Source organism: Schistocerca serialis, chromosome 7 (assembly GCF_023864345.2).
Source record: "Schistocerca serialis cubense isolate TAMUIC-IGC-003099 chromosome 7, iqSchSeri2.2, whole genome shotgun sequence".
Classification (NCBI taxonomy): domain Eukaryota; kingdom Metazoa; phylum Arthropoda; class Insecta; order Orthoptera; family Acrididae; genus Schistocerca; species Schistocerca serialis.
The window spans coordinates 479641708-479667954 of record NC_064644.1 but is presented as its reverse complement, the minus strand read 5'-3'; the positions used below and the strand labels follow the sequence as shown (position 1 = coordinate 479667954).

The 26247-nt window shown below is 34.3% G+C and overlaps 1 protein-coding gene across 1 annotated transcript in view; it reads right to left on the bottom strand.

Annotated features, from left to right (window-relative positions):
• Positions 1-1709: 1709 nt before the first annotated feature.
• The window catches only part of LOC126412127 (synapsin), an 861195-nt gene continuing 836657 nt past the window's right edge, over positions 1710-26247 (bottom strand). Inside the window, exons 8-9 of the mRNA XM_050081568.1 lie at positions 20769-20949; positions 1710-4547 (exon numbers count right to left, since the gene is read on the bottom strand). Of these exons, the coding sequence (XP_049937525.1) occupies positions 4381-4547; positions 20769-20949 (348 nt within the window). The 3' untranslated portion in view covers positions 1710-4380. The remainder of the gene's footprint in view (positions 4548-20768; positions 20950-26247) is intronic.

Here is a 26247-nt window from a genome sequence, read left to right as displayed (position 1 = left end):
TCTGGATTCTTCGCCCCAGCACTGGCTTTTCTGAATGGCATAGATAGGAGTTACCCTTTCAATACATCCTCCTGGCCTCAGTTGTTGTTAACTCCCTGCCCCTCACCCACTTCCAGCCTGCCTCAGGATGCTGTCTTCACCCATTCTGCACCCACACCCTCTTTCCCATAGTCTCCCAATGTTCTGTTTTGTAAGACTCTCTCAATCCAGTCATGACAGTCATTGTGTGCTGCACAAACTAATTGGTGCTGATGAATTGCATTTCTATCCTGTGCACCTGCTGCCTCTCCCTCATACATTTGTATGACACACACTTGCTGCCTCCCTCAGGGTCATCATCTGTAAGATGTAACACCCAAAATGTAAATCTTCAGCCATGCAAAGTTGATCCATACAGTGTGTATATTTCATCTATGATTTTTTATATTAAATTGCAAGAACATTGTCAATAACAGGTGAAGATCTGAGTGTAAGTTCTGACTTAACTCTTATCCATGCTGAATGTTCAGCAGATAATAGCCAAGATAATATAATCTTTTGAAAGTTAATACGTTTACTTGGTTCCATATCGTTTTGCTTCTTAATATTCTGATATCTAAGTCCCAAGACTCCACATAAAGAAATGTATCAAACCCAAAGTAAAACACATTTCTCATTACACATTAACCTAAAAAAACATTTCATATTAAGTTCTCAATTTTCGTTCTCTTACAGTTGTGTCAAATGCTGACTATGGGAACTAATTTTCATCAGAATGTCTTTGGATTGTTACTGTAGTTATAATAATCATTTACTTACAATATATGGGAACTAATTTTCATCAGAATGTCTTTGGATTGTTACTGTTGTTAAAATAATTATTTACTTACAATATGCTGGATTTCTTCAAACTTTCCATGATCTTTCCATGTTATGTAAGATGGCTTTCATTTCTCTGTAGATTTTAAAAAAATGTTGGGGTTATTCACTTTAACACCACACACATTTCACCTCATTGAGTTTGAAGTGCTGGTCCTTCACTCTTTTATACTTCAAGTGGTCATTTCCAGATGAAATGAAAATCTTAACTTAGATATATACTATTCATTTGCTATAATTGTGTGTCATTCTGATTCAAAATTCCCATGTCCCAAATGAGCTACCAGTTATGGACAGCTCACTAAGTAGTTGTAGGCAAATATATCGAACTGTGTTTGCATGGAAATTGCAGCATTACAGTGTCACACTGTTCTTTTGATACCTGGAGTCTACATTTTGTATGTATTCAGGAGCACTAAAGTATACCTATTTCTAACCATGTTATCTCCTCTGTGGAATAAACACAAAGCATTTATCTACTTACATTACTCCTCACACAATGTACAGTAGATAACAACCAAATAAGGTAATTTAGGATGAATAGGTTAGTGTGGCAGAGTTCATTCAATGGAGAAAGCAATGTGTGGAGTGACTGTACAGTCTATCCATACTAGTTTGCATCATAGGTCTTTTTCATACTGTTAACTGAACAGAAAGACACAGAAGGCAATATTATGGTATCTCATGTGTAATGAGAATTGTTTGAAAAGCATGGTGAGAATAATGATCTGTAATGTTCATTAGATGCCTCCTGAAAGATATCATGTTTTTAAGAACTGAAGTCCAGAGAATATTGTAAACACAGTCAAGTTTATTACCAATTTTGTGAAGTATTAACAGATTTTTATTGCACACAGAGTTAATTCTTATATTTGTTACATTGAGATGAATGGCAGAATTCATGCTTAAATTTTTATACTCAGGAGCTATAAGACATCTTTTTTGTAAGGAAAACAAATACGTGTAGTGATTAAATACTGGACCATTTATATGTGTCACCTGATGAGTTCAAAATAAACAAATTTTATGAACATGTGTAACTGACAATAAATAGGTATTTGAGGGAAATCATAAATGTGATAGATTTTTTTATAAGTTTCAGAAAATAGTAATTAAAAGTGAAATTACATAGTATCTCATTTCTCTCTAAAATTCAAAGTAGTACAATTTTAATTCAGTATGTAATAAATAAACTGTATATAATATGAGAACAACAACAAATCCATTAAACAAACTTTCAGTTATATGTCTCAGAACTTTGAGTCTTTCAGTGTTATTTACACAATATATTTAAAATTACCCAATACTATATTTTAAGTATTAGGTCCAGCTTGATTCAACAAAAAATTAAATGTTTTTTCTAACATATTTAAAAACAACAGCTAGATACAAACAAAATCCCTGTTGCTGTTTGTATTAAAATAAGACAGCATGAACCCATATATTAGGAATTGTGATTTTTAAGCCTTAATTATGACTCACTACAAATAATAATATAACGACGTAAATCCACTGTACAATGTACCTTCATTATTTCACCGTACAACAATGTCTTCAGTATGCTTATTAGTATTTAATAGAAACCTATTTTCATTTTTAACAAAGCCATTTATGCTACACAATGTTCGCAAATCCAAAGAATTATGATACACAGCTGCATCTGCATTATTTTTAAAAACCATTAGCAAATACTTTACTTACTCATTTATTCGATAAATTTTTATTTTTGTTTATTATGATATATTAATGATTAAATGTAAGGCAGATTGTTATTGTTATTTCACTGAAAATCTTTTGGATAATTGTATTAAAGTGATATTAACTGAACACTGTAGTATGGTTATTGTGTTCCTGTATAATTGTTTACAGTAATTTTACATGTTAACAATATTTCCATTGTGTTCAACAGGAATCTGATGAAAATTTACTACATTGTATTCTAGAGCTCAAAAGAAGTAGTGGGCACTAACCTTTCTGAGAACACCTGGTTTAATCCACAAATTGTAAAGCATTATATACACACAGTATTTTCAGCATGTGCATTTATAACATGTAGTATATGTATTGCTATAATCTTGCTTTCTAACTACATTTCAAGTTTTTTTATAACAGTATCAATGTTTACAGAAACACCCATGCAATAATGAAACACATTTCATCCATTGTAACATCATATGCAACAAAATAGATGCATTATAAGTACACTTACACATATTTGGAATTTTAACAGTACAACGATAAAAATAACAATTCACCCAAACCAATATTTTTGTGAATCACACACCACATATCCATTTGATCACTATACTAACTATTATAATATTATCATTTATCACAACATGGTTTGCACAACAACACAAGTACACTCATGGCAATTATTTATAACCTTGACACATTTCTACTTATTGCAACTGCCTACTGAACAGATACACTAGTCATTTCTGCACTACTTCACACAGCAAATGTCTTCTTAAAAATAATAAAAGATATTGTTCATCAACGATCTCCTATCAGTATCAAAAGATTAACTAGGAGCATACTCTACCTACTTGAGAAGAACATAGTACCTAAAACGATGCCATATTTCAAAATAAATTATCTTTAAATGAATACCTTCATAACTAAGCCAACATATCTGTTAAAATATTTATGTATTTAAGCTTTTTTACAAATTAGTGTAGCTACCATTAGGGCATTTCAAAAGTTGTACAACTTTCTTCATTTTTTAAAACAACACATTATTTAGACTTTTTAAAAAATTTTCAACATGAATTATTCTGTAAAACTATTATAAAATGTTCTTGTATTCGATGACTCATTGAATGAAATTTAATATGCATTTAACAACTGTGAGCAGGTGGCATAAGCCAGCAAGTCTTTGAACAACGATTACTAGCTGTGCTTGTTCACATCACTGTGCAAACACATTGGTAATAAATGTATGGTTTTTCTGACTATGTATAGGCTGACTATAAGTAGATTCCAAATAGGAAAAAAATAGGAAAAAGGAGAGACATGCTGACTTCAGTAAATTTGTGTTAGATCTTGAACTGGTATTTTTTCTGTTAGTGGTACTGCACCCACTCTCTTGGGTTGGTCAAATGGAGTTACTAGGAGCACTCTAAAATTATTTCAGTATAATCTGAAATTATTTATCCTTCTAGACAAACATCATATTTCGTACAAAAAAATCATAAACATCATATTTAATGCATAAAAAAATCATACAAGTTGCTGAGTACACCTCTTAGTATGTGCAGAGATTAATCAAATCATAAATAATTTCAGTAATGAATTCAAATAAATACCATTTTTCTCATGTATTGTGAAATTTCATTGTCACTATACTCATGGAAAACAATGTTATTGGATCATAATCAATTCAACCAAAATGTCAAAATGAGAACATTACATAAATTTATTTGTAATACTGCCACCAAACCATACTTTTCATTTCATGTCATTAGCAACCTTGCAACTGCACATCCATTCTCTATTCTACATAAATTATAGAAGCTATGTCTACATGTCACCAAATATTCCTGCAAATGTTTTCCTCAAGTTTTTCATTGTGTCTTCAGTATCCTCACCATTCTGTGTGGAACCCTGACGCCCAAAGACAGATCTAGAGGTGTCTTCCTGTCGTCGTCCAACACTCGGTGCACTGCTCACAGAACTCGACTGCGACGCTGTTAAACAGTGTGGGAAAGGTAATGGTTAATGAAACTCGGCGTATTAATATTGCATTTTATTTCTCATTGCTTATACAAAGAATTGTCTTGATACATATCTTCACAGCATAAATTCAGCATAGGCAAAGCAAATTAATTTGCAAGCAAGCTACTGCAGTTGAAATAATATATCAGTAAAGTAAGTTGACATTGCAGTGTCGAAAATGTTAAATTAAATAAGGCTTCAGTGTGCTAATTCTGACTTAGTTATTGATGGCAAATGAAGTTGTTCATAACAGTAGCATTTGGAACTGCAACCAAATATGAGAAATTAAGTATGATAAGAGTATATAACAGTTTATTACGTTAGACATAATTAAACTCTTACAATATTTATATGTTAACATCAAACAAATTACAGAGTTATAATGCTTATATTTTCATTTATAATGAATATGTTAACAATAAGTAGGCTATATCATACATAAAAACATTAAAGCTCTTTATAATTGAAGTTGGTGTAGCTTTTTTCCTTGCACAAGGGAACATGTGGACCATAAGAACTACATATTTGACTAAAGACTGTAATAGAACACTGAATTTTCATTTTATCCACAAAATTGTATTTCTATAATTCAGTGGAAGTGAGAATTAAACTTTTGTGTTCTATCAGTTAAGGTGGTGCATGGATGTGGATATGTTTATTAACTGACTGAAATAATGATGGGGTACATTAGCAAGCTAAAGCATCATGAAAGCTACTAAACTTAATTCCTCTATAACAAGTTGTTTAGTTCTGAAATTTCATGATGGTTCTTATTGCAAAAACTTATTTGACGTGATAGTAGAAATCTGTATCACAAAATTTCTTAGTGCCTGAGATTAATAGATGCATGTTTCCCTTGGTTCCTTGTAATGTATGTTTTGATTTTTCAAAAGTAATACACGTGTTATGCAAATGTATTGGGATGATCTTCCATGAAAAAATATTTGATGTGAGTTGTTTCAGAATAGATGAAATTTTTCTTATCATCAAAGGACTAAACTATCATTTGAAAATGGGGGAAGGGGGGATAATTTTAATAAATTTGTGTGAAACAATAAAATAATGATAAGAGGACATCTAGATATGATCAAGAAGTGATACAGAAATGAAGTATACACAAAGGGAGAGTACATAGTTTAGAAAGGGAGGACTAAGTGTTACAGAAACTTGAGCAAGCAGAAACACTTAAGATTAGGGAAAGGTACGGAATACCAACAAAAAATGTAAAAGCTAAATGAAACCATTATTAACTGCATCAGATAACACATCACAAGCAAAAGCACTTGTAACTTAGCTGCTAGTGGTAAAGCTTGTCATTAAAGAGATGAACACAGAAAAGCAGACAAAGAACCAAGATAAATTAGGGGATGAGGGGGGATTTTCAGGAGAAGCATCAAACTGGGGGAGAGGGAGGGGGGGGGGGGGGGGGAGTGGAGAAACTCTTCTTGAAATCTGAGTGAATAACATAACAGAAGCATGCATTGACAGCATTCATCGTCAGCAAAGTTTCAGCTCTCTGTAGCTGCAGAGGAAGTTCTGAATAACATTTGTGGTAAAACGAATATACAGAACACTCCTGCTCTGTTTTGGTATATACATTACAGACTGTTGAGATTACCTGTGATGTGTTAAATCAAACAGCAATAACTATGGGTTTATGTTCTACAGATTCATCAATCAAAATAATATTTCCACTGAATTAAAAGGTAACTATGGCCATCCTGGCAGAGGCAAACTAATTCCTACACAAATGTTTTACAAAATCTGTTTGTACTGACTTTCACATAGTAGTGCTCTTGAAATGTAATAGAATCATCAGTGAAAGGTATTAATGAGTAAAAAAAAGTCTATATTCCCAGTGACAACAAAAGAAAAGAGGTTATTTGAAAATTCTTAAAAAGCAGTCTCATAGCTTGAGTATCAGGTTAATGCAAAAATCCCTCAAGTGCCAGCTGGACATCAAAAGTGAGATTTTCTGAAGTAGTGAAAACACCATTTAGTGTATGAGGAATCCAGTGGTGTAATGTATTGCTTATTAAAAATTAAAACAGTTGCTTAGCATTAATGTTTAAAAAGAGGTTGATACATGTGATACAACAGTCAAATCAAGTATCATTGTATCACAAAGTCATACAAAATGTCACTCCTAATTAGCATGTATATATCTGTCTTCAAACTAAATAATTACAAGAGTTGTTAATATTATATTCTTTCTTTTATTAGTCCTATCCTACAAGCCCATTAAAGCCGGAACAAGGAAGGCTTGAAGATGTGTATTTTGTCTTTTCGATGCTGTCTGTATTTAAATGGTTATCTACTTACTTTCCTGATAGCTTAAAGTTTGTAGAAGAGTTACATGCCCTGTTACATGCCCTGCAAGGGTAGTGGGGAAAAAAGTAATGTGAATGTGGTTCACTCTAGCTTCATTCAGAAACGGAATATAGAGAGGTAAATGTTAAAAATAATAGCCATATTGGAAAACACATTCTACTTACTTAAAGACTTGCAGATAAGAAGAATAACCAATGTTTCAATGAAGAAGACAGGGGAATAAAACTTTTAAAATTGGCAAGGTCTTACACAGTGGACATTGTAAAACAAGATTCATGGTATTCATTAAGTAGTAATTGTATATGGAAGAGAAAAGGGTAAGGGTGGTGGGAGCGATGTGGTAGAAGGGTGGAATGTAGGTATGAGTTTTGGGTTGGGCTTGAGTAATATGGTAAATGACAAGTAGAAAAGTGAGGGCAGGTTTTAGGGAGTAAGAAGGGGATCCATAGAGGTTTATGATATGGTGTTCCATGAACAGTGAGTGAGCTTGGGTAACAAGTGTCCACCAATGTAGCTCAGCATAGCTGACACTTGGTTGAGGGGGATTGAAATGATACATGTACTGAAGCAGCTGCCGAAGTCATTAGTAATGTGTTATGGATGAAGTATAGCAAGTGGGTAATGGAGTGTACAGTTAGTTACTGTGTGACAGTGGTCATTCAAATAAGTAGACAGGTGGTTAATTCTCATTCCCATATAGAATCCTTCATGGTAACTGTAGCACTGCTGGTGCATAACATGGTTGCTTATACATAGGCTCCTCCTTTTATTGGATAGGAAATGTCTGAGTGGACTGCATCAAGAGGTGGTGCATTGTTGTATAGGAAAGGTATGGTACCTATATCATTCACAGGGATTGCCTGGTGGGGTGCAGGGTTGGCATTTGGCAGATCTGTGATACTGTGTATGTTGAGACAGTGCCAAAAAAGTACTGTATGATGAGGATAGGATCCTGAACAGGATGTCCCTCAGCAGAATACAAAGTGAAGGAATTCCCTGTACCTAGGAAACAAAATAACACATAAAGGATGAAGTAAGGAACACATAAGAAACAGATTAGCACAGATAAAGGTATCATACATTACCGGAAGAAGTCTACTAATATCTAAAACAGACATTTATTTGAGAATGAAATTTCAGAGAATACATATCTAGAGCACATCATTGTACTGATGTGAAATCATGGACTGTCAGAAAACAGGGGAAAATATATATATATATATATATATATATATATATATATAATTTTAGACGTAGACTTACAGAAGCATGTTGGAATTAAGTAGATTGAAATTATAGTAGGGGAAGACAGAAACTGGAATATGTACAACAAATAAATGAATATGTAGGACTAAGTGCTACCCTGAGTTAAAGAGACTCATACAGGAGAGGAATTTCTGATGACTGGTGATTCCAAAAGAAAGAAAGAAAGGGACCCTATCTCTGGGTATAATGAGGGTTAGTTAAAGCCCCAATAAAGGATGTAGTTGTATTTTTTAAGGCCTAGTTATCTCCCCATCCTTACCTTGCTGCATACAACTTAACTCTTTGACTGCTGTTGACGAGTTAACTCATCATGCTCCACTGCTTCTGAGATGTTGTTGCCTGTGGGTTTTCCTTGAGCACTCTTGATGAGTTAACATCCTTGCTGACCTGAATGCTAATGATGAGTATAGTTGCACCATCACTCAGGTACCTGGATGCTGCTGACGAGTTTAAATGCACAACAGATTTTCCACTCCACATCTTAGTTCCGGATGCTGGTTTGTGTCTGGGTATTTTGTCTGTTTTGATGTCATTTTGCTGGCATTTGATTTCACTTTACATCTTGATTAGCATCATAAATTTTTAATCATCAGCTGTTCTACTGAGTAAGAGATCATGAAGATATGAAGAGCAATGAGGAGGAGGAATTATTCAATGCTGACATAAGCAATAACTCCACCAAAACTTCTGAAAGCAATAGCCTTAAGCTGACTATGTCAGCATGTGTAACACTATAGACATTTGTATATCTAAAAACAAAGATGATGAGACTTACCAAACAAAGGTGCTGGCAGGTCGATAGACACACAAACAAACACAAACATACACACAAAATTCTAGCTTTTGCAACCAACGGTTGCTTCGTCAGGAAAGAGGGAAGGAGAGGGAAAGACGAAAGGATGTGGGTTTTAAGGGAGAGGGTAAGGAGTCATTCCAATCCCGGGAGCGGAAAGACTTACCTTATGGGGAAAAAAGGACGGGTATACACTCGCACACACACACATATCCATCCGCACATACACAGACACTGTTTAAATGCACAACAGATGTCTGTGTATGTGCGGATGGATATGTGTGTGTGTGCGAGTGTATACCCGTCCTTTTTTCCCCATAAGGTAAGTCTTTCCGCTCCCGGGATTGGAATGACTCCTTACCCTCTCCCTTAAAACCCACATCCTTTCGTCTTTCCCTCTCCTTCCCTCTTTCCTGACGAAGCTAGAATTTTGTGTGTATGTTTGTGTTTGTTTGTGTGTCTATCGACCTGCCAGCGCTTTTGCTTGGTAAGTCTCATCATCTTTGTTTTTAGATATATTTTTCCCATGTGGAATGTTTCCAACTATAGACATTTGGTTTAACAAGGGATGTAGTTGACAGCTCATCTGAATGGAAAAATCTGGAAGTGGTTGTGAGATGTTCATGAAGAAAGCGTGGTTTTGACAAATTTTATTGGAAAGAAGTGGTTTTTCATCCACTTGATCACACGTTTGATGATTCACCTGTGGGACACAACTATCAACTAGGGAATGATCCAAGCATGCTGTCATTTTTCATGTTATTTTTGATAGAATATGCTGTACTGACACATACGCAGATGGGAGACCTATTTCATACACTGCTTCAGATATACAAAAATAATAAATAAATATCTGTTTATGATATTGAAGCACTCAAATCAATGAAAATATTATTACACCTTGATTTCCATTGTCCAGAAGATTTTATTGCAAATTTGGTCACAGAATGTACTATTTTTGTACATTTCCATAAATTGTTCAGGCTCATACACTTCTTGTCCTTTATGGCTGTCTACAAATGAATTGTTGTCCCAGAAAACACACAGAAAAGGATGAACATTTTGGATTATGTACTTCTGATTTCGAAGAGTTACATTGAAGTTATGAAATATTACTAACTGCATGACAAGGAACTACACTGTTCAGGTCCAATAAAAGGAAGTTACCAGAAATTTAAGAAACACATTGCCAAATTTCCTAACAGGATGAGAGCTGTTCCTTGGATGTACTATATACATATTGTACTTATTGCAGACAGGCATTCTGTCCTCCTCCAGTGATTAAGCACTCACTTAGTTCAACAGAAAATTATTGATTAAAGTGATAAATGAGTATCATGATACAATAACAGTGAAGCTAAAAAGTATTTAATGTTCTTCACAACAAATACTGACACATGAGACTGATGTCACAGATTATCAGAATATTTCATTCACAGTATGAAATAACAGGACGCTTTTGATTACAAATATACCATAAAGGGAAATTGTATCATTGATGGCCTTTTCCCGCTCGTGTGGAACATAAAAGTACAATCTGGACATGAACAGAAAGTAAGCAATAGTGTGTTATCTAAATATCTGTTTAACAGAGATCAAATTTGTTTGTTTGTTTGCTTAGTAGAGTGGAGAATACGTGCATTATAGTGGGTATTATTGACTTTTAATTTTGAACGAACACTGAACTGCCAATGAATATTGAAAGAGACACAGAACTATTGGAATGTGTTACCAAAATTGTATTAGAAGCTATTGAAGGGAAAGTCATCTTTAAATCTCTGTGGATTTGTTACAACCATTAATTCACAGACCATCCTCAAAGTAAGAAACTAATTCTTACACCAACAATAATGGTCTCTCACCAGTGACAAATCTTTGAACGAAGGAAGAGACATCACAGATAGCATTCCAGAAATGTTAAGCACAGGGTGAAGCAGGCTCCTCAGGTAACCCCATCCCAGGTAGAAGTCCAGATACAGGCTACTTAGTGTAGGTAGAGAGACACATTAGACGATAATGATGCAGTTCTCACCTCAGCATGTTGCGAGCACATCTGCAGCAGCGAAAAGGTTAACCCCTTCTAGTTTCTACATACCTCTGCTCTCCTCCCACTTTTATCATTCATAAATAAGTGCAGCTGTAGCTGTGGGATGGTGCATTTGCAGTCTGTGTGTGAGAGAGTGCATACTTGGATTGAAGTAAGAGTGTAAGGAAGTGATGCCTCTGTGCTGGTATGTTTGTCTAAGTTTAACCCATCAGTTATATGTAGCTAACTAATCTTTCCTTATTTTTGTTTGTCATTTCCCTCCTGTTATTTTAATAATCGTGTGCTTCTTATTTGATGGGAACCATGCCAGTTAAACAGGAAGAAAAATCATCTTGGCAAGCCCAGCAATGAGACACAATTGAGAATAGAGAGGTATCTAAGGTGATATTTTGGCAGTCTCTTATTTCTGGAATCATCTTAAGTTGTCAATTCTGAGAGAAAACTCAGGTTTTCAACTAACACCACTGCCATTTTTAGCAGATAGGTAAAACTGCCAATGTTACAGTATTGTCCTTTTTATTTTAACACAGGCTAAAAATATCATTTGGGCTTTTTTTTATGAGAACAGAAGTTCAAAGGGTTCATGAAACAGGCTTAATTATAAGGGTGTTGCTATCATACAGTCAATTAGGCAAATTAACAGAGTTAATAAGTACCAACTGCACACTGTACATGCACACTTCAGACTTCTTTAGAAATACAGAATATTTTTGCATGTGTATGGATGCACATTACTTTTGATAGGTAGTTTTTTGTCTGCTGGCAGTAATGGCACAGGTAGCATTGACAAATTTCAGCTTTTGTAATAATTTATGCTTTACGTTAAGATCATAAATATCATTCTTTTTTCAATTAACATCAGATATCTGCCAATGCATTGCAGTCAGTAACAGATAGCTGAATCCAATTGCTGATGTCAAACATCTTCTGACTGACAATCTAAAAAAAAAAAAGAGCAAATACAACCAAGATGATAATTTGATGGATGTTTACAGAAATGTATTGATGTAGTTTCCCAATTGTAATACATATATGTTAACTAAAGTCCATGGAATGAGTTTTTGTGTATGTGCCTCTGCATGTGTGTGTGTGTGTGTGTGTGTGAGAGAGAGAGAGAGAGAGAGAGAGAGAGAGAGAGAGGAGTGTGTGTGCATGCAGATGTATGTATGTATGTATGTGTAGTGTTTTGCACATAAATGTAAGTACTGAGTAAATGCCGTAAACAGTTCATTTGTAATTTGTAACACCACTAGCTTTGGTAATGCACTTAATGATCATTATTTTGATAAAAATTCATTACTGTTACCTGACTGACCTATTTTTTGTTATTTGTTTTGTTATGGTTTTCATTTAAAAGCACCACATAATAAGCGATTAGCTATTACATTCTTTTTTGTGTTTGAAAATTGAAACCTTCATTTCTTAGTAATGGAGGTTTCCCATTGTCATTAAATGAAATGTTGAACAGATCATTGCATTTTTTTATGTTAGTGGAAAAGAACTACACCAACTGACATGAAACCTAATATTCATATTCTCATGGGAAGACACACATCAAAAACAACATTCAAAAGATATGTTTCATAGAGTTTTGTACTTTCAGATGAGCAGCAAGGGCAGTGTTTAGTTTGAGCCATATCAGGAGTATCTACTGAACACGTTATGCATTATGTTAGTATTTACTGGAAAAGCAACACAGCCTATTTCTGTGGTGATACTTGTATATTTTTCTTCTACACAGCAAAAGGATATGTCAGTATAAAACATCAGTAGAAAAGAAATCTATGCTGCAAATATTTTACTAGGTCACATACTTATACAGTAAGTGAAATTAAATCAGTGATCAGTGCCATTAACTGCTTCAAAATGGCATTCAGTCATAACCCGAAATCTCAATGCATTGTTTATTGTCTTGAAGTGATCATTTGCTGTCCTCATTTCTGAAATTTTGCTTATTAATGTAGTATGCCTGTTATGTGGCTAACAGTTGTTACTTACTATGTAATTCTGTAGCATCAATCAGTCACAGACCTATAATTCCAATGAAAAATATTTTTGGGTCCAGCAGCTCAGAAATTTTGAAGTATTCTCAATATTCATCTTGTATACATGATTTAAGAGCAAGCCACTTACATGTGCCAACAGTCTCCTGCCACCAATGAAGCAGCAATTATAGCTTTTTAGAAATTGTTAATTGGCATTGTTTGCGTGCTGCCTTTTTTATTCAACTCTGTTAAGAGCACTTGAGTGTGATAGTGATGTTTTTCTTAGTTCACTGCATACACTTCTCTTTATTTTTGTTTTACACTGTTACTGCCAACATAATTTGTTCTAGTAAGGTGTTTTCTTTCTTTACCATTCATTCATTTACTTTTTCTTATGAAAATCCACTGTTATCTCACATTGCATTGCCCATATTGTGTTATTTGTTTTTTTAGTGAGAGAGAGTTATGGGGAACTGAAATGAAAAGTGACTTGATAATACATAAATCCAGAGCCACAAAAGAATTAGAAACGTAAGTTTGTGTTATCTCACAAGGACAGGTCAGACCCTGTGACCAACTGGTTTCAACAAGCATTAGAATACCAGCCGAGGATCATTTGAGAAGGCTCTTTTGCCAAGTGAGCAGTAATAAAGCAAGTTATGTTATGCAAATCTGACCCACATCTACTACTTGACCTCTATCTCAGTTGGCATAGGGCTTTCCCCATTAAGTAAACTGGCAGTAGATAAAAATCACTAATTCTTTGATTTCTTGGGAACCATTACATTGTGGCATGATATGTATCAATAAAATGTCCCTATTTTTAGAGTTATATTGATTCCACCTTATCTGAAATGGATCCTGCTACCTGCCCTAGACCCTTTTGTTGTAGCTATTTGCTGGTAGCCTCCAACTAGTACATCAGAGTTCACCAAAATTGATAGATCTCTGGCCCCTCCCTGTCAGAAAAAAAATCACTAAAAGTCTTTCGATTAATATGGATCTACGTGTTTATGTATAAAAGCAGCACATAATAAAGTGAGTTATTTTATGTGAATCTGACATATTTCTACCAGTCTTTATGCATCTTTTACTGCCAGCTAACACCCTTAAAACAATTCATTGAGATTTCACCTTATCATAATACTGTCACTACAACTTTGATAATTGTTGTTGACATTCAACTAATATGTACATTTGTAAGAACTGTAACTCTGAATCTGTGAAGAATATGAAGGAAACCTATGTTTCTGTTAAAGGTACCAAATTATATGAGTACAAAAATAAAATTAGGCCAACATAGTTGATTCCTTTCTCAAATAATATCTATATAATTTATAGTAATTCTATACTTAACACATCCCTTCTGTCTTTAATTCTGTGGACTGAAAGACTTGAGTACAAATAATTGACAGTTTTAAAATAAGATCACATTTCTGTTGTAAACAAATAGCTTGTGAGGCCATAACAATCAACCAGGTTTAAAGGCCATTTAACACTTAACTACAGTATATAGTTTTATATTAAATTGTTAATATGTAAATATTGACATTATAATACTTGAAAATGTGCAAAATAATTATTTTAGCTTAAACTCTACACCTATATTGTAGTTGTCAGATATTATTTCAGACAGAAGTGTAAACATTGCTAGTGCTCTTAAACATAAACAAAATTCTTGAGAATAGACAGTAAATTTTGTACAAAAACAATGAAATTAGACATTACTGAGGGCATAAGCTGTTTTTTTCAGCCTTTACTCTCCTCATTTAGCATGTAGTTGAAAAATTGACATAATACTTTCTCTGTTCAGACATAAACCAGGAGTTTTTCAGTCTTAGAACACCAGAATTTAATATACCTACATAGAGACACAAACACAAGCTTAGTAAGATCTCTAGAACACATGTATTTGTGATTTGATAAAAAGGTAGACTCCCTAATCTATGACATATTTATTGTCAATTTGATTCATTTTATGAGTGTAACAAAAAGCCACAACTGTAACACACAAATCATTCTTCTGAATAAAAATCCTTTGTACATGAAATACATCAGAACTGCATTACAAACCAGGTGCTAAAATAGTGGTCCTACTATCTGTAGGGAATGATGTAATTCTGGATATCATGCTATTCTCAAAATTTCAGTGTTGGAGAGGTGGAGTAGTATATTTCATAGCAGCATCCCATGTTGTTAAAGAAATGGCAAATTGCTTATGTGTCAGTATTGTCTTGCCTTACAGTGCTCCAACACATATCACTGGACTTAATATTACATGATTTACTACTTGTAACTTACTCACCACACAACCAGAATTTGATTTCACATTAAAGAGACTGTTGGTAAAATTTACTTTGAGCTTAATAATAGGATTTTGTAAATATTTTCACATTTAAATTAATACTGCGGACTAAAATTGCCCTTTTACATTAGTATTTATATTAAGGAAGTTATGTTATTGCTGACACAGCAAAATAGTTCCAAGTACTGGTATCTGATATTATAATAGAACCACAGATATGAAATGACAAAGTGCTTAGTGTGTATACATATTAAAAATTACAGGAAATACCTATCAATCTTAACATCAGTGAATTTGTCTTTTACAACACTGTGATCAAAGGAAATACTGGATTCACTTTTGCTTAACAAATAAAAGAACATATTTTAGCTTTAACAGTTTGGAACTACAGCTTCATTCTCACTTATGTGGCTCAGGAGCCATCTGAATTTCTATTTTTGAAGAGTAACATAAAATTTTGGATTCAGGTACATCAGATACAAGTGATTTGGGCCATTTTTATGTGTGTCATATCTCTGATCAGCAGAGAAAAAAATGAACTTTAAGTGGCAAAAACACCTAAATCTAATATCTTTGTAACACTCCATGGAAAACCACAATTTCTTATTAATTTTTCCTGGTAAAACATCATTACTTAATCATATCCAGAATTCATAATAGATTTTTTTCTATTTCAGACTGAATATTATGCAACAATTTGTGTATCAGCCACTGAGTCGTCTGGCATTGATTGATAAACAATAGTTTTTATTTAGTTCTCAGAAATGAAAAATCTACATTTATTGAAAAAATATAGTGTTAACAGTAGTATGCAGATCTAAAACATGTTTTCATTTTTTTCTCTCATATTTAGCTTCTCTTTAAATACCAAATTTAAAACATGTCTGCAGAAAATTGTGTTCATGTCAGTAGCTAAGTACCACAATGAATTTGCTCCATACGCATTTTTAATTACTACTAGTGAAATGTAAATCTTGCAATTCCTGCCTGCCTTTACTCAGTTTCAGAGAACTGAATATCTATGGTAGTTACATGTTTGTTGAAATTTTTTGAACAAGTTATGGAAGTAACCAAAATCTTTCAACAAACTAATCGTAATTATTTCACATCATTGCATTGTTCTCCTTAAGCAACATTTTTATACAGTTTGGAAGTATGAAATTTACCATTATAGCACGTCAGTCTAATAAAAAAACTCACAGAACTGCACCTCCTTCTCTAATAATAAACAGGTATACATGTGTGTTTTATCTGCTCTCTAATTTTAAAAAACATAAGTATTTATGAAAGTAAATTGTGAAATACACATAGTTTAAAAATGATTAATGTAAGGCACTAAATATAACTATTACATAATAGATAAAAAAGTAATTGTCATCAAGAGTGGTGGAATGTGGTTATGAAAAGCTTGTTTTGTGCTTGAGATTGCCTCTAAAAACATCAGAAAGCCTATAGATATGTTACCTGTAAATGATGTTTAACACTTAACAGCCATCTCTTGATATTATATATTTTTTAGAATATCCATTTTGATTTTTAGGAAACTGTATGTTATTATAGTTCATTGCCTTTAAAATGGACAATGTTTGGAATTTGAAAGCGGTATAAAACATTTGTGTTATGTTAATAGAGGCTGCTACAAAAATGCTTGATTTTGGGGATGTGCACTGGCCTCAGATTGAATCCACCCTGCAGATTAACAATGAGGGTTGGTGTGCTAGCCAGCTAGGATGTAGTTTTTAGATGGTTTTCCACAGCCACTAGGTAAATACTGGTGTGGTTCCCACGTTCTGCATTGGATACAGGATGCACAAACACTTTGTAAAAGGATGCCACCTAGAACCACAAGACCACTCTAGATGCAGGCAGAAGGGGTACACAGACTCCTCACTGAAGAGGGGAGGAAGTGGGAGGGAGCCAGCTGTAGCTTTAAAATACCTGTGGGAGTAGCAATCCCATTGTAACAATAGCCTAAATATGGATATGGTTGTTTCTCTGTGACATTGGAGATATTTCATTCTAGTCCTGCTGTGATATTGTTTGGATAAAGACACCAGATTGGAAGGAAGAAAGGGAGCTTACCATGACAATATTTTAATGAGTGCTGCACTTATAAATTTACAGATATAACATGGATTTCTAGAAAATTTTAATGTTAATCTTTTTCTTGTGCCTTTTTATCTTATCAGCACATGATTGTCATGGATATTATGAGATTTGGCATGGTTAATTTAAGGGGTGGCTGGATGCCCTTCCTGTCACCAGCCGTCACCCTTCTGCCGGCCCCTTCTACTTCCCAGGATAGAATGTGTGTATCCCAACCATCTGCAGGCAGTGATACTGTTGTGAAAATGAGCTTATGTTTTCTGCACATTTGCAAATTGTGTAACTGAGGTAGGACATGGGTACCAGCCCATTATTCACCTAGTGTGATTGGGAAACTGCCAAAAAGACACATCCAAGACAGCTGGATCTTGAGTCCTTTGGGAAGTTGCAATTGTATGTGACCTCGATGTGCCAGGAATATCTTCATTATCATTCATTGCTAAATGTGTTATTAATTAATACTGGACACACGTTCACTGAGCACCTACAGTGCAACTATTTGAATGTTGTGGCTGGTGGTGGCTGTGGCATATCACAGTGGTCCAAAACAAAGAGAGGCATTATATAATGAAATACTTTATGTCTATGTTTGCTAATAACTGTGATGTGACAAATAATAAAATTTATATGGGTGAGAGGATGTAATACTAATGTCTTGTATTTCCAAATTCAGATGCCTTATGTGAAAAGTGTATAAACATGGCAGGATAAGGTAGCTGCAAAGAAACATTGTATCTAAAAATTGTAAAATAAGCACAAATGATCACAAAAGAACCCATGTACACCATATTTCAGAAGGAAGACGTATGCATAGCTTTTTTACTCACTGGACTGAGAGCAGTATAATTAGGTACTAAGCAGTGGTGTAAGGCAAATCCAAGTAGAATAAATGAAATTTAACTCAATGATCAACAAAAATAAAATAAAATAAAGAATGAGGCAAATGGGGATGAAGATTCCGACTTTTGTAATATTGTAAGCTTGTGATGTGAATGAAGAGTAATAGGACAGCAAGGACATAATTATACACTGGAGCAATAGGGGAAAAAAAGAAAATTATCAACATTTTGGTTAAAAAATGACGAGACAGAAGTGCAGAAGAGAGACCCAAGTTGGAAATAAGCACAGAACAACAAATTTTTAATGACAGGATGGGCTGAAAAGCATAGCCAGGATATTGGCAATAGAAAATCAGTAACACTTATAAAGAAACATTCCATACTAGCAGCGGATCTGAGAGAGATATGACTCAGCCAAACCATTCTTGACCATGTTAAAATGAGTCCAAGAAATATGACATGATAACACAAATAATAACATCTCATAATTGCAAGTAATTGTGCAGTATCATACCCATATCACTGAAACATCTCAGGATGGCAAATAATTATACAATATTGAACCTACTATGACTAATGTCAAGAAAACACAGATATATGGTGCATGTGGTGAATGGAGCAACCATTGTTTATCACCTTAGTATATAACAGAAAATGAAAGTAAAATCTTCTGGCGAAGTGTGCAGACTGAGAATGCCCTCAACCTTAAGAAAATTCAGGTCAATCAATAGTAGGAGGAAATCCGAGAATCTAATGAATCTAATAATCTGCCATGACTATATCAGTCAAATCCTTAAAAATATTTTTTATATTATGCATGAATTGAATTTCTTCTCAATGATGATGGTATAACAAGGAATAATTTAATTTACAGCTTTTGGTTTAATCAATCAATAGTAGCCAAAGGAAACAGTGGTATCATAAGTGTTCAGCCTCTAATGTTCACAGATGTCTCACAGATAGAGGGTATGGAAAGGAAACAGTTCTGTACAGCAGATTATGTTTCATGTCCTAAGAAGTTAATGAAACACTCTCAGACAGATGACAGTTACGAGGTCAGAGATCTAACAGTTTATCTATAAGTTCTTTGACTACTCTATATGATAGATTAGGCAGAAGAACAATAGTAAAGACAGCAGACAAAACAAGAAAAGAAGAGATGAGTAGGAGTCAACTATTATATCCGTACTTAAATATATGGGAGTATGCATATGGAATGATTTGAAATGGAATGATTAAATAAAACCAGCCGTAGGAACAGAAGTGTAGTCCACCTACAAAAGATATTGCTTACAAAACACTTGTTTGACTGACACTTGGATATTGCCCATCAATTTGGAACACTTATCAGACATATTCGACAGAGAAAATAGAGAAAATTCAAAGGAAAGCATCACATTTTGTCACAGTTTCATCCACTTGACAATTTTTCTGATTTGTGAATGTGCACTTCACTACCTAACATCTCTTTCTACCATCTTGACTTATTTTGAATTTCATTTTTAAGTATTTTGCCCATAACTACGTTTTTTAAAATTCTATTGTATGGTAGTGGACAAAAATGAATGATTAACCTCACGGATATATTGTTGTCTTAAAAGACATCTAACAGAAGATGAGCATTGTTTCCAAATTGGAATGTTGGAATGAATGTGTGCTAAAGTCAAAATATAGATTATGTTGCTTATGTTTGAACAGCAGAGGACAGACAGCCTTTCTATTCAAAATGTGATGCAACGAACGGAAAGTTTCAGATTAATTTTGTTGGCAAGTACCAAAGGTGATATCAATAAACAAGAGAGTATCATAATGCAACATAGCTGACTGCTCAATAGCTAACAACAATAACAATAAATATAGGATGCCTTAAGAAGTGCTCATTTTTAAAAATTAGGATAGGTGGTCAGGAATTGATAGCAAGGGTGCTTCTGACTTTTATTTCATAAACTCATGGAATTTGTGATAAATTTAAACTAATCTCTTTAATTAGTGAAACAAGATGCTTATGAGCTGTTCTTCACTTTTCCATTGACATTTTACCTTTTAAATTACTGGACTAATATCAACACCAAGGGATCTGATTAAATGCTGAATTATTCAGTCAGCCTATCTATATGATTAAATAGATTCTGGTTAGGTAAAGGCCTTCAGAAGTAAGTTGACAAGAACCAAAGAAAATGAAAGTTGAGTAGTAATTAGTGCATAGAAGTAAAGTGGTAATAAAAGTGTATACCTAAGTTTTACCTCAGTTTACTACATATTCTATCTATTTTCCTGAGGTCAGTTACATTCTCTCTGGGAGCTGTGATTCAGTAAATTCATTGCAAATCGGAGTAGGTATACAGTACTGCAGTCAGAGAAGAGTGAATGAAGATTATTTTGTACATGGTTAAACATATATCAAGAAAGGGACCTCCACATTCTCAGCTAATATGTAACTCACATGTGTGGCACAAGCAAGATGTTTCTTAACGAACAACAGCCCTTTGAGGCTGCAGTGAGTACCGGCGTTTCGCCATACCTTGAGAATCACGGCGAACTGGTGGTAGTGGTGATCCTGCCTCTCCAGGAAATACAGGTCGCTCATCACCAGTTGGAGAAGGAATTGTGCTTCCTGTGGTTGTTCCCTGTCCAGGCTGCCCTGATATACTTGTTACTGATGACCGCGAAGTTGTCTTTGTCATTGGGGGTCTGCACTGTGTCTGTTTACAAAAGAAATACAAAGAATATCATTAGATTTGAGTATTAAGCTCTGTTGGTGCAGTGATTGAGATATCTAGTACTTTTGTAATTAATTATCATATGAATGACAGTATTATCTGTAACACAAATGAAATAAGGAATCTTACGAGGAAATTAGCTACCTTCAGTGTCAGTTTTGTGTGTTAAAATCATATTCAGTAATGGTATTTGTTAGTTATTTAAGTAATCTCATTCAAGTTTTATCTTATTACTACACCAAAGAGATTAAAGCTGAAACACGGTGAGCATATTACGAAAAACTACTGGCAGAGAAATACTGTATTGGAAATAGGACATTGTGTGTCCCTGTACTGCTGTATTATCTTCACATTGTAACTGAAAAAACTTCACATCATTCCTAAACATACTTGTTGACTGGAATAAGCAAATAAAACCACTAAATTCTATAATGAGAGAGGACTATTAGGGATGGGTGATTCATAACATTTCTACCACAAAAATGCATACATTGTTGTCTGTTGCTGTAGACTACACTAATAGATCACTATTAGTAATGATGGACAGTGTATGTTGTGTATCACAGCCTCTGGTCTTACTCTAATTTATACAGGCTGCAAAATAAAACTGTGAAGTTAACACAACAGCTGTTACCTATATGCTACTTATACAGCTAGAACAACCATTTACTGTTCAGCTACTACAAAACAGTTCAGAATTATGCAAGCACAATGTTAACTGCTGAAAGAAATATTTTACTGTGCTGCATGAATGGGTGATTATTAACAATGTATTTTACTTACATAGTGATAATGGGGATTCACAAACACAGAATTAAAATTCAAATATTATTTACAAAATATGGATAGTAAGATGCAATTTTTAAGCTTTTTTATTTCTGAAGAAGCTATTTTCAGACTAATGACTGTGGGCAAAACAATCAAACATTACACTCATTCAAGGAGTTCCTCTTTATACTCAGGAGGGATACAGAAATGATATGAAACTTATTTTTGTGTCTACTGCTCATGTAGATCATAGTTCATTTGAAATTTTCATTCACATTACATGGATCTGCAAGCAGTTTGCTTATTGCGTACACATACATACTTAGTGGTAATTTTTGTTTTCAATAAACAGTTCATTGATTTTAACTGTGTTGTCCCAGATTCCCCCACAAGATAGCAGGAGTGAATCAAAATATGCTGACATGTTTGTGTGAAAGTTTCACTTTATTCTTTGCATAGCTAGTACACATTAATGGTGCCAGATTTGGGGGAAAGGGGACATTCTCACCGACTTGCTGGTGCCTTATGCAAAATAAACACTTGTGGGTGCAGTTAGCAACCATACTTGTAAATTGAAGTTTGCTCCAACTAAAGTTAATTACCTTTGAAAGTCAAATATTGAACTGTATCTTACGCAAAAAATACCACAGTCCTACCCACAAAGGCAGGTAGTGGCTGCATTGGATTAAGTGGGTAGCCAACTAGAAGACAGAAATAAATTGGGTCACTTGCAATCACTCAGATGCACACTAACTCACAAAAAGGAGATTTGATATAAACAACTAAACTATGTAGCAACACACAACATAAACTCACTACATAAGACTGGAAAACTCAAGAATTTCACAGATGACTTAAAATAAACAATAAAATAAAATAAAATAAATAGCAGCACTCTAAGAAGTGAGAGACATGGTAGAAGACCCTTTGGGATCACAAGAATACAGAATTTATTGTGGGAAACCATAACAGAGGGTTATGAAGCAATGTCCCCAATTTGAACAGGATTTATAGTAAATATAAAAATAATAGATTCAGTATACATTTTTCAAAAAATATCACCAAGAACTGCAAGTCTGACTTCTAAAACAATGAATAAAATTTACAGAATATGAACTGCTCATGCTCCTACAAATGAAAAAAATGTAACCAAAACAAGGGAAGATGTAGATAAATTTTAGGACCTTGTTAAAGAAGCTGTGAACAGAACAAATAAATAAAAGGAATGTAAAAATCTTTTTGGGAGAATTCAGTGCCAGTTGGGAAAAGTAAGGAAATATGAAGATTTAATTAGAAAATGGAGTTCCTGTAACTTTACAAACAAGAATGACCAAAGACTTATAGAACTTGGCAGAGAACATGACCTTACATCTAAATCAACATACATTAAGAGGAAGCCAGATAAGGTTAAAATGCGGAAACATGAAGATTGGAGGAAGGGAAGATGGCATCTACATCATTTTTGTGTAGACAACAAATTTCACAAGAAAATTTACAATGTTGTTGTATTGAGAGTAGCAGAAATAGGCTCAGACCACTAAATAGTTAACTAAATTCAAATTAGTAATGCCTGACATTATCAGGAATATAGAAACAGATCTTTATGTGATTTCTTAAAATTAAAAAAAATTACAAAAATCTTTTAATGCCTAGATCACATTTACATAGATATGATGGCTAGCTAGTTTTTGTTGTATCAACTATCATCAGATCTGTAAACAAGCAAAATGCAGAAAACTGCCTTAGAAAAACCTCTTTATAACATTATATCCAAGATAAAAATGTTTGAAGAAAGCACAAAACACAAAGATGTATCCTACTATGCTGGTAAAAAATGGAAGTATATACCATAGTAAATGAAAAACCATCATACAGAAAAATGAACATTCATCACACTCCATTTTACAGTGTTACATCGACAAAAAATTGTGTGCTTTTAACCCATTTCTTTCCTCTGTTGCGCTCATACAAAGTAGACTAATTGTGAAATATAAAAAACACTCACAGGAAACTGGTGAATACGTTTAACACTTGCGCAATGAGTTCATATACTAAGTTCATTGTGAGTGCATTTTGTAAAGTTAAACTTCATGTTACATGTACATCTTCATCTGTATCTATACTCTGCAAACCAGTGAAAAGTACGTGGCAAAGAGTATGTTCCATAGTATCAGTTATTAAGGTTTCTTCCCATTTCATTTAGTTATGGATTGCGGAAAGTGTGATTGTTTGAATGCTTCCATCTGTGCTGTAATTATTCTAATCTTGTCCTCATAATCCCTGTGCAAGTGACACACAGAGTGTTGTAGCAGATTTCTAGAATTGTCATTTGAAGCTAGTTCTTGAAACTTTGTTAGTAGACTTTCTTGGGATAATTTTTGTCCATTTTCAGGTATCTGCCAGTTCAGTTCCTTCAGCATCTCTGGGACACTCTCCAGTGGGTCAAACAAATCTTGTGCTGCTCTTCTCTGTACATGTTCAATATCCCCTGTTAGTCCTATTTGGTACATGTCCCACACACGTGAGCTATATTCTAGAATGGGTTGCATGATCGATTTGGAGGCAGTCTCCTTTGTAGACTGTGTTTCACACACAACTGAGTCTATGTGATCATTCCATTTCATATCCTTACAAAGTGTTACACCCAGGTATTTGTACAAGTTGGCCAATTCCAACTGTGACTCATTGATACTATAGTCATAGGACACCATGTTTTTTGTTTTGTGAAGTGCACAGTTTTCCATTTCTGAACATTTAAAGCAAGTTGTCAATCTTTGCACCATTATGAAATCTTATCAAGATATGACTGAATATTTATGCAGCTTCTTTCAGAACATACTTCTTTATAAATAACTGGATCATTTGCAAAAATTTTGAGGTTACTGTTAATATTGTCTGCAAGGTCATTAATATACAATATGGACTGCAAGGGTCCCAACACTCTTCCCTAGGTCACAGCCAAAGTTATTTCTACATCTGACAATGACTCTCCATCCAAGATAACGTGCTGCATGCCCCTTACCAAAAAGTCCTCAGTCCTGTCACAAATATCACTTGATAGCCGATACGATTGTAGTTTGACAATAAGCATAGGTGTGATACTGAATCAAATGCTTTTCAGAAATCTGAGATATTCTGCATCTACCTGAGTGCCGTGATCCAAAACAGTCAGTATGTCATGTGAGTTGGGTTCCATATAATTAATATTTTTGGAATCTATGCTGGCTGGCATAGAGGAGGTCATTCTGTTAGAGATACCTCATTAAGTTTGAGCTCAGAATATGTTCTAAGATTCTGCAACAAATCAATGTCCAGATTGGATGGTAGCTTTGTGGATCACTTCTAGGACTACTACCATTCTTGTAGACGGGTGTGAACTGTGCTTTTGTTCAAGGATCTGTGACAGATTATAGTTAGGAGAGTGCCAAACTCAGCCACATATTCAAAATGGAATCTGATAAGGATTTTATTGGGTCCTGGAGCTTTGTTCAGTTTTAACGATTTCAAATATTTAACAACATTACTGACACTAATACTTGCTTCATTTCCCTTTTCAGTGGTACAAGGATTAAATTGCGGCAATTCTTCTGGGTGTTTCCTTTGTAAAAAAATTTGAAAATGGAGTTAAGCATTTGCTTTGCTACCCTCAATTTCAATTCCTCTCTCATTCGCTAGATGCTGGACACTAATTTTGGTGACACTAAGTGCCTTTACATAAGGCCAGAATTTCTTTGGGTTTTGCAAAAGATCATTTGACAACATTCTGCTATGGTAGTCATTGAAGGCGTTACGCAATACTCTCTTGACAGACAAAAGTGTTTCATTCTGCATCTTTTTACCTATAGTCTTATGCTATTGTGCAGTTGTCTCAGTTTCTTTAGAAGTGTCTTTACAGTGATTGTATACGAGATGGAGGGTCCATCCCATTATGAATTGTTCTACTGGGTACATACCTATTGAGTGCATGGTCAACTATTCTTTTAAATTGAACCTCAGTTCCTCTACATGCTCGTGCCCTGTGCTGAATGTTTCAACTTTCTTGTTGAAACATGACATTACTGATTTTCTATCTCGTTTACGGAACATATGTATCTTTCTGCTTGTTTTAGTTGCCCTTCATAGTTTGGTAAGCATTGTTGCTGCAACCATGTCATGATCACTGATACCAGTTTTGATGTGGACACCCTCAAATGGGTCTGTTCTGTTTATAGCCATTAGATCTAATATATTTCCATCATGAGTAGAGTTCTGATCTAACTGTTGTAGGTAGTTTTCCAAGAAGACATTTGGTAATGTTTCACAGGATGCCTTATCACACCCACCACTAACAAAACTAATTTTCTCAAGTGATTGTTGGATGATTTAAGTCTCCACTGATGATTGTATTATGACTGGGGAACTTATGTACAAGTGAACTGAGATTTTCTCTAAAATTTTTGGTTATATCAGGAGATGAGCTGGGTGAATGGCAGAAGGGTCAAATCATCATTTTATTTCCACCCTTGATACTGA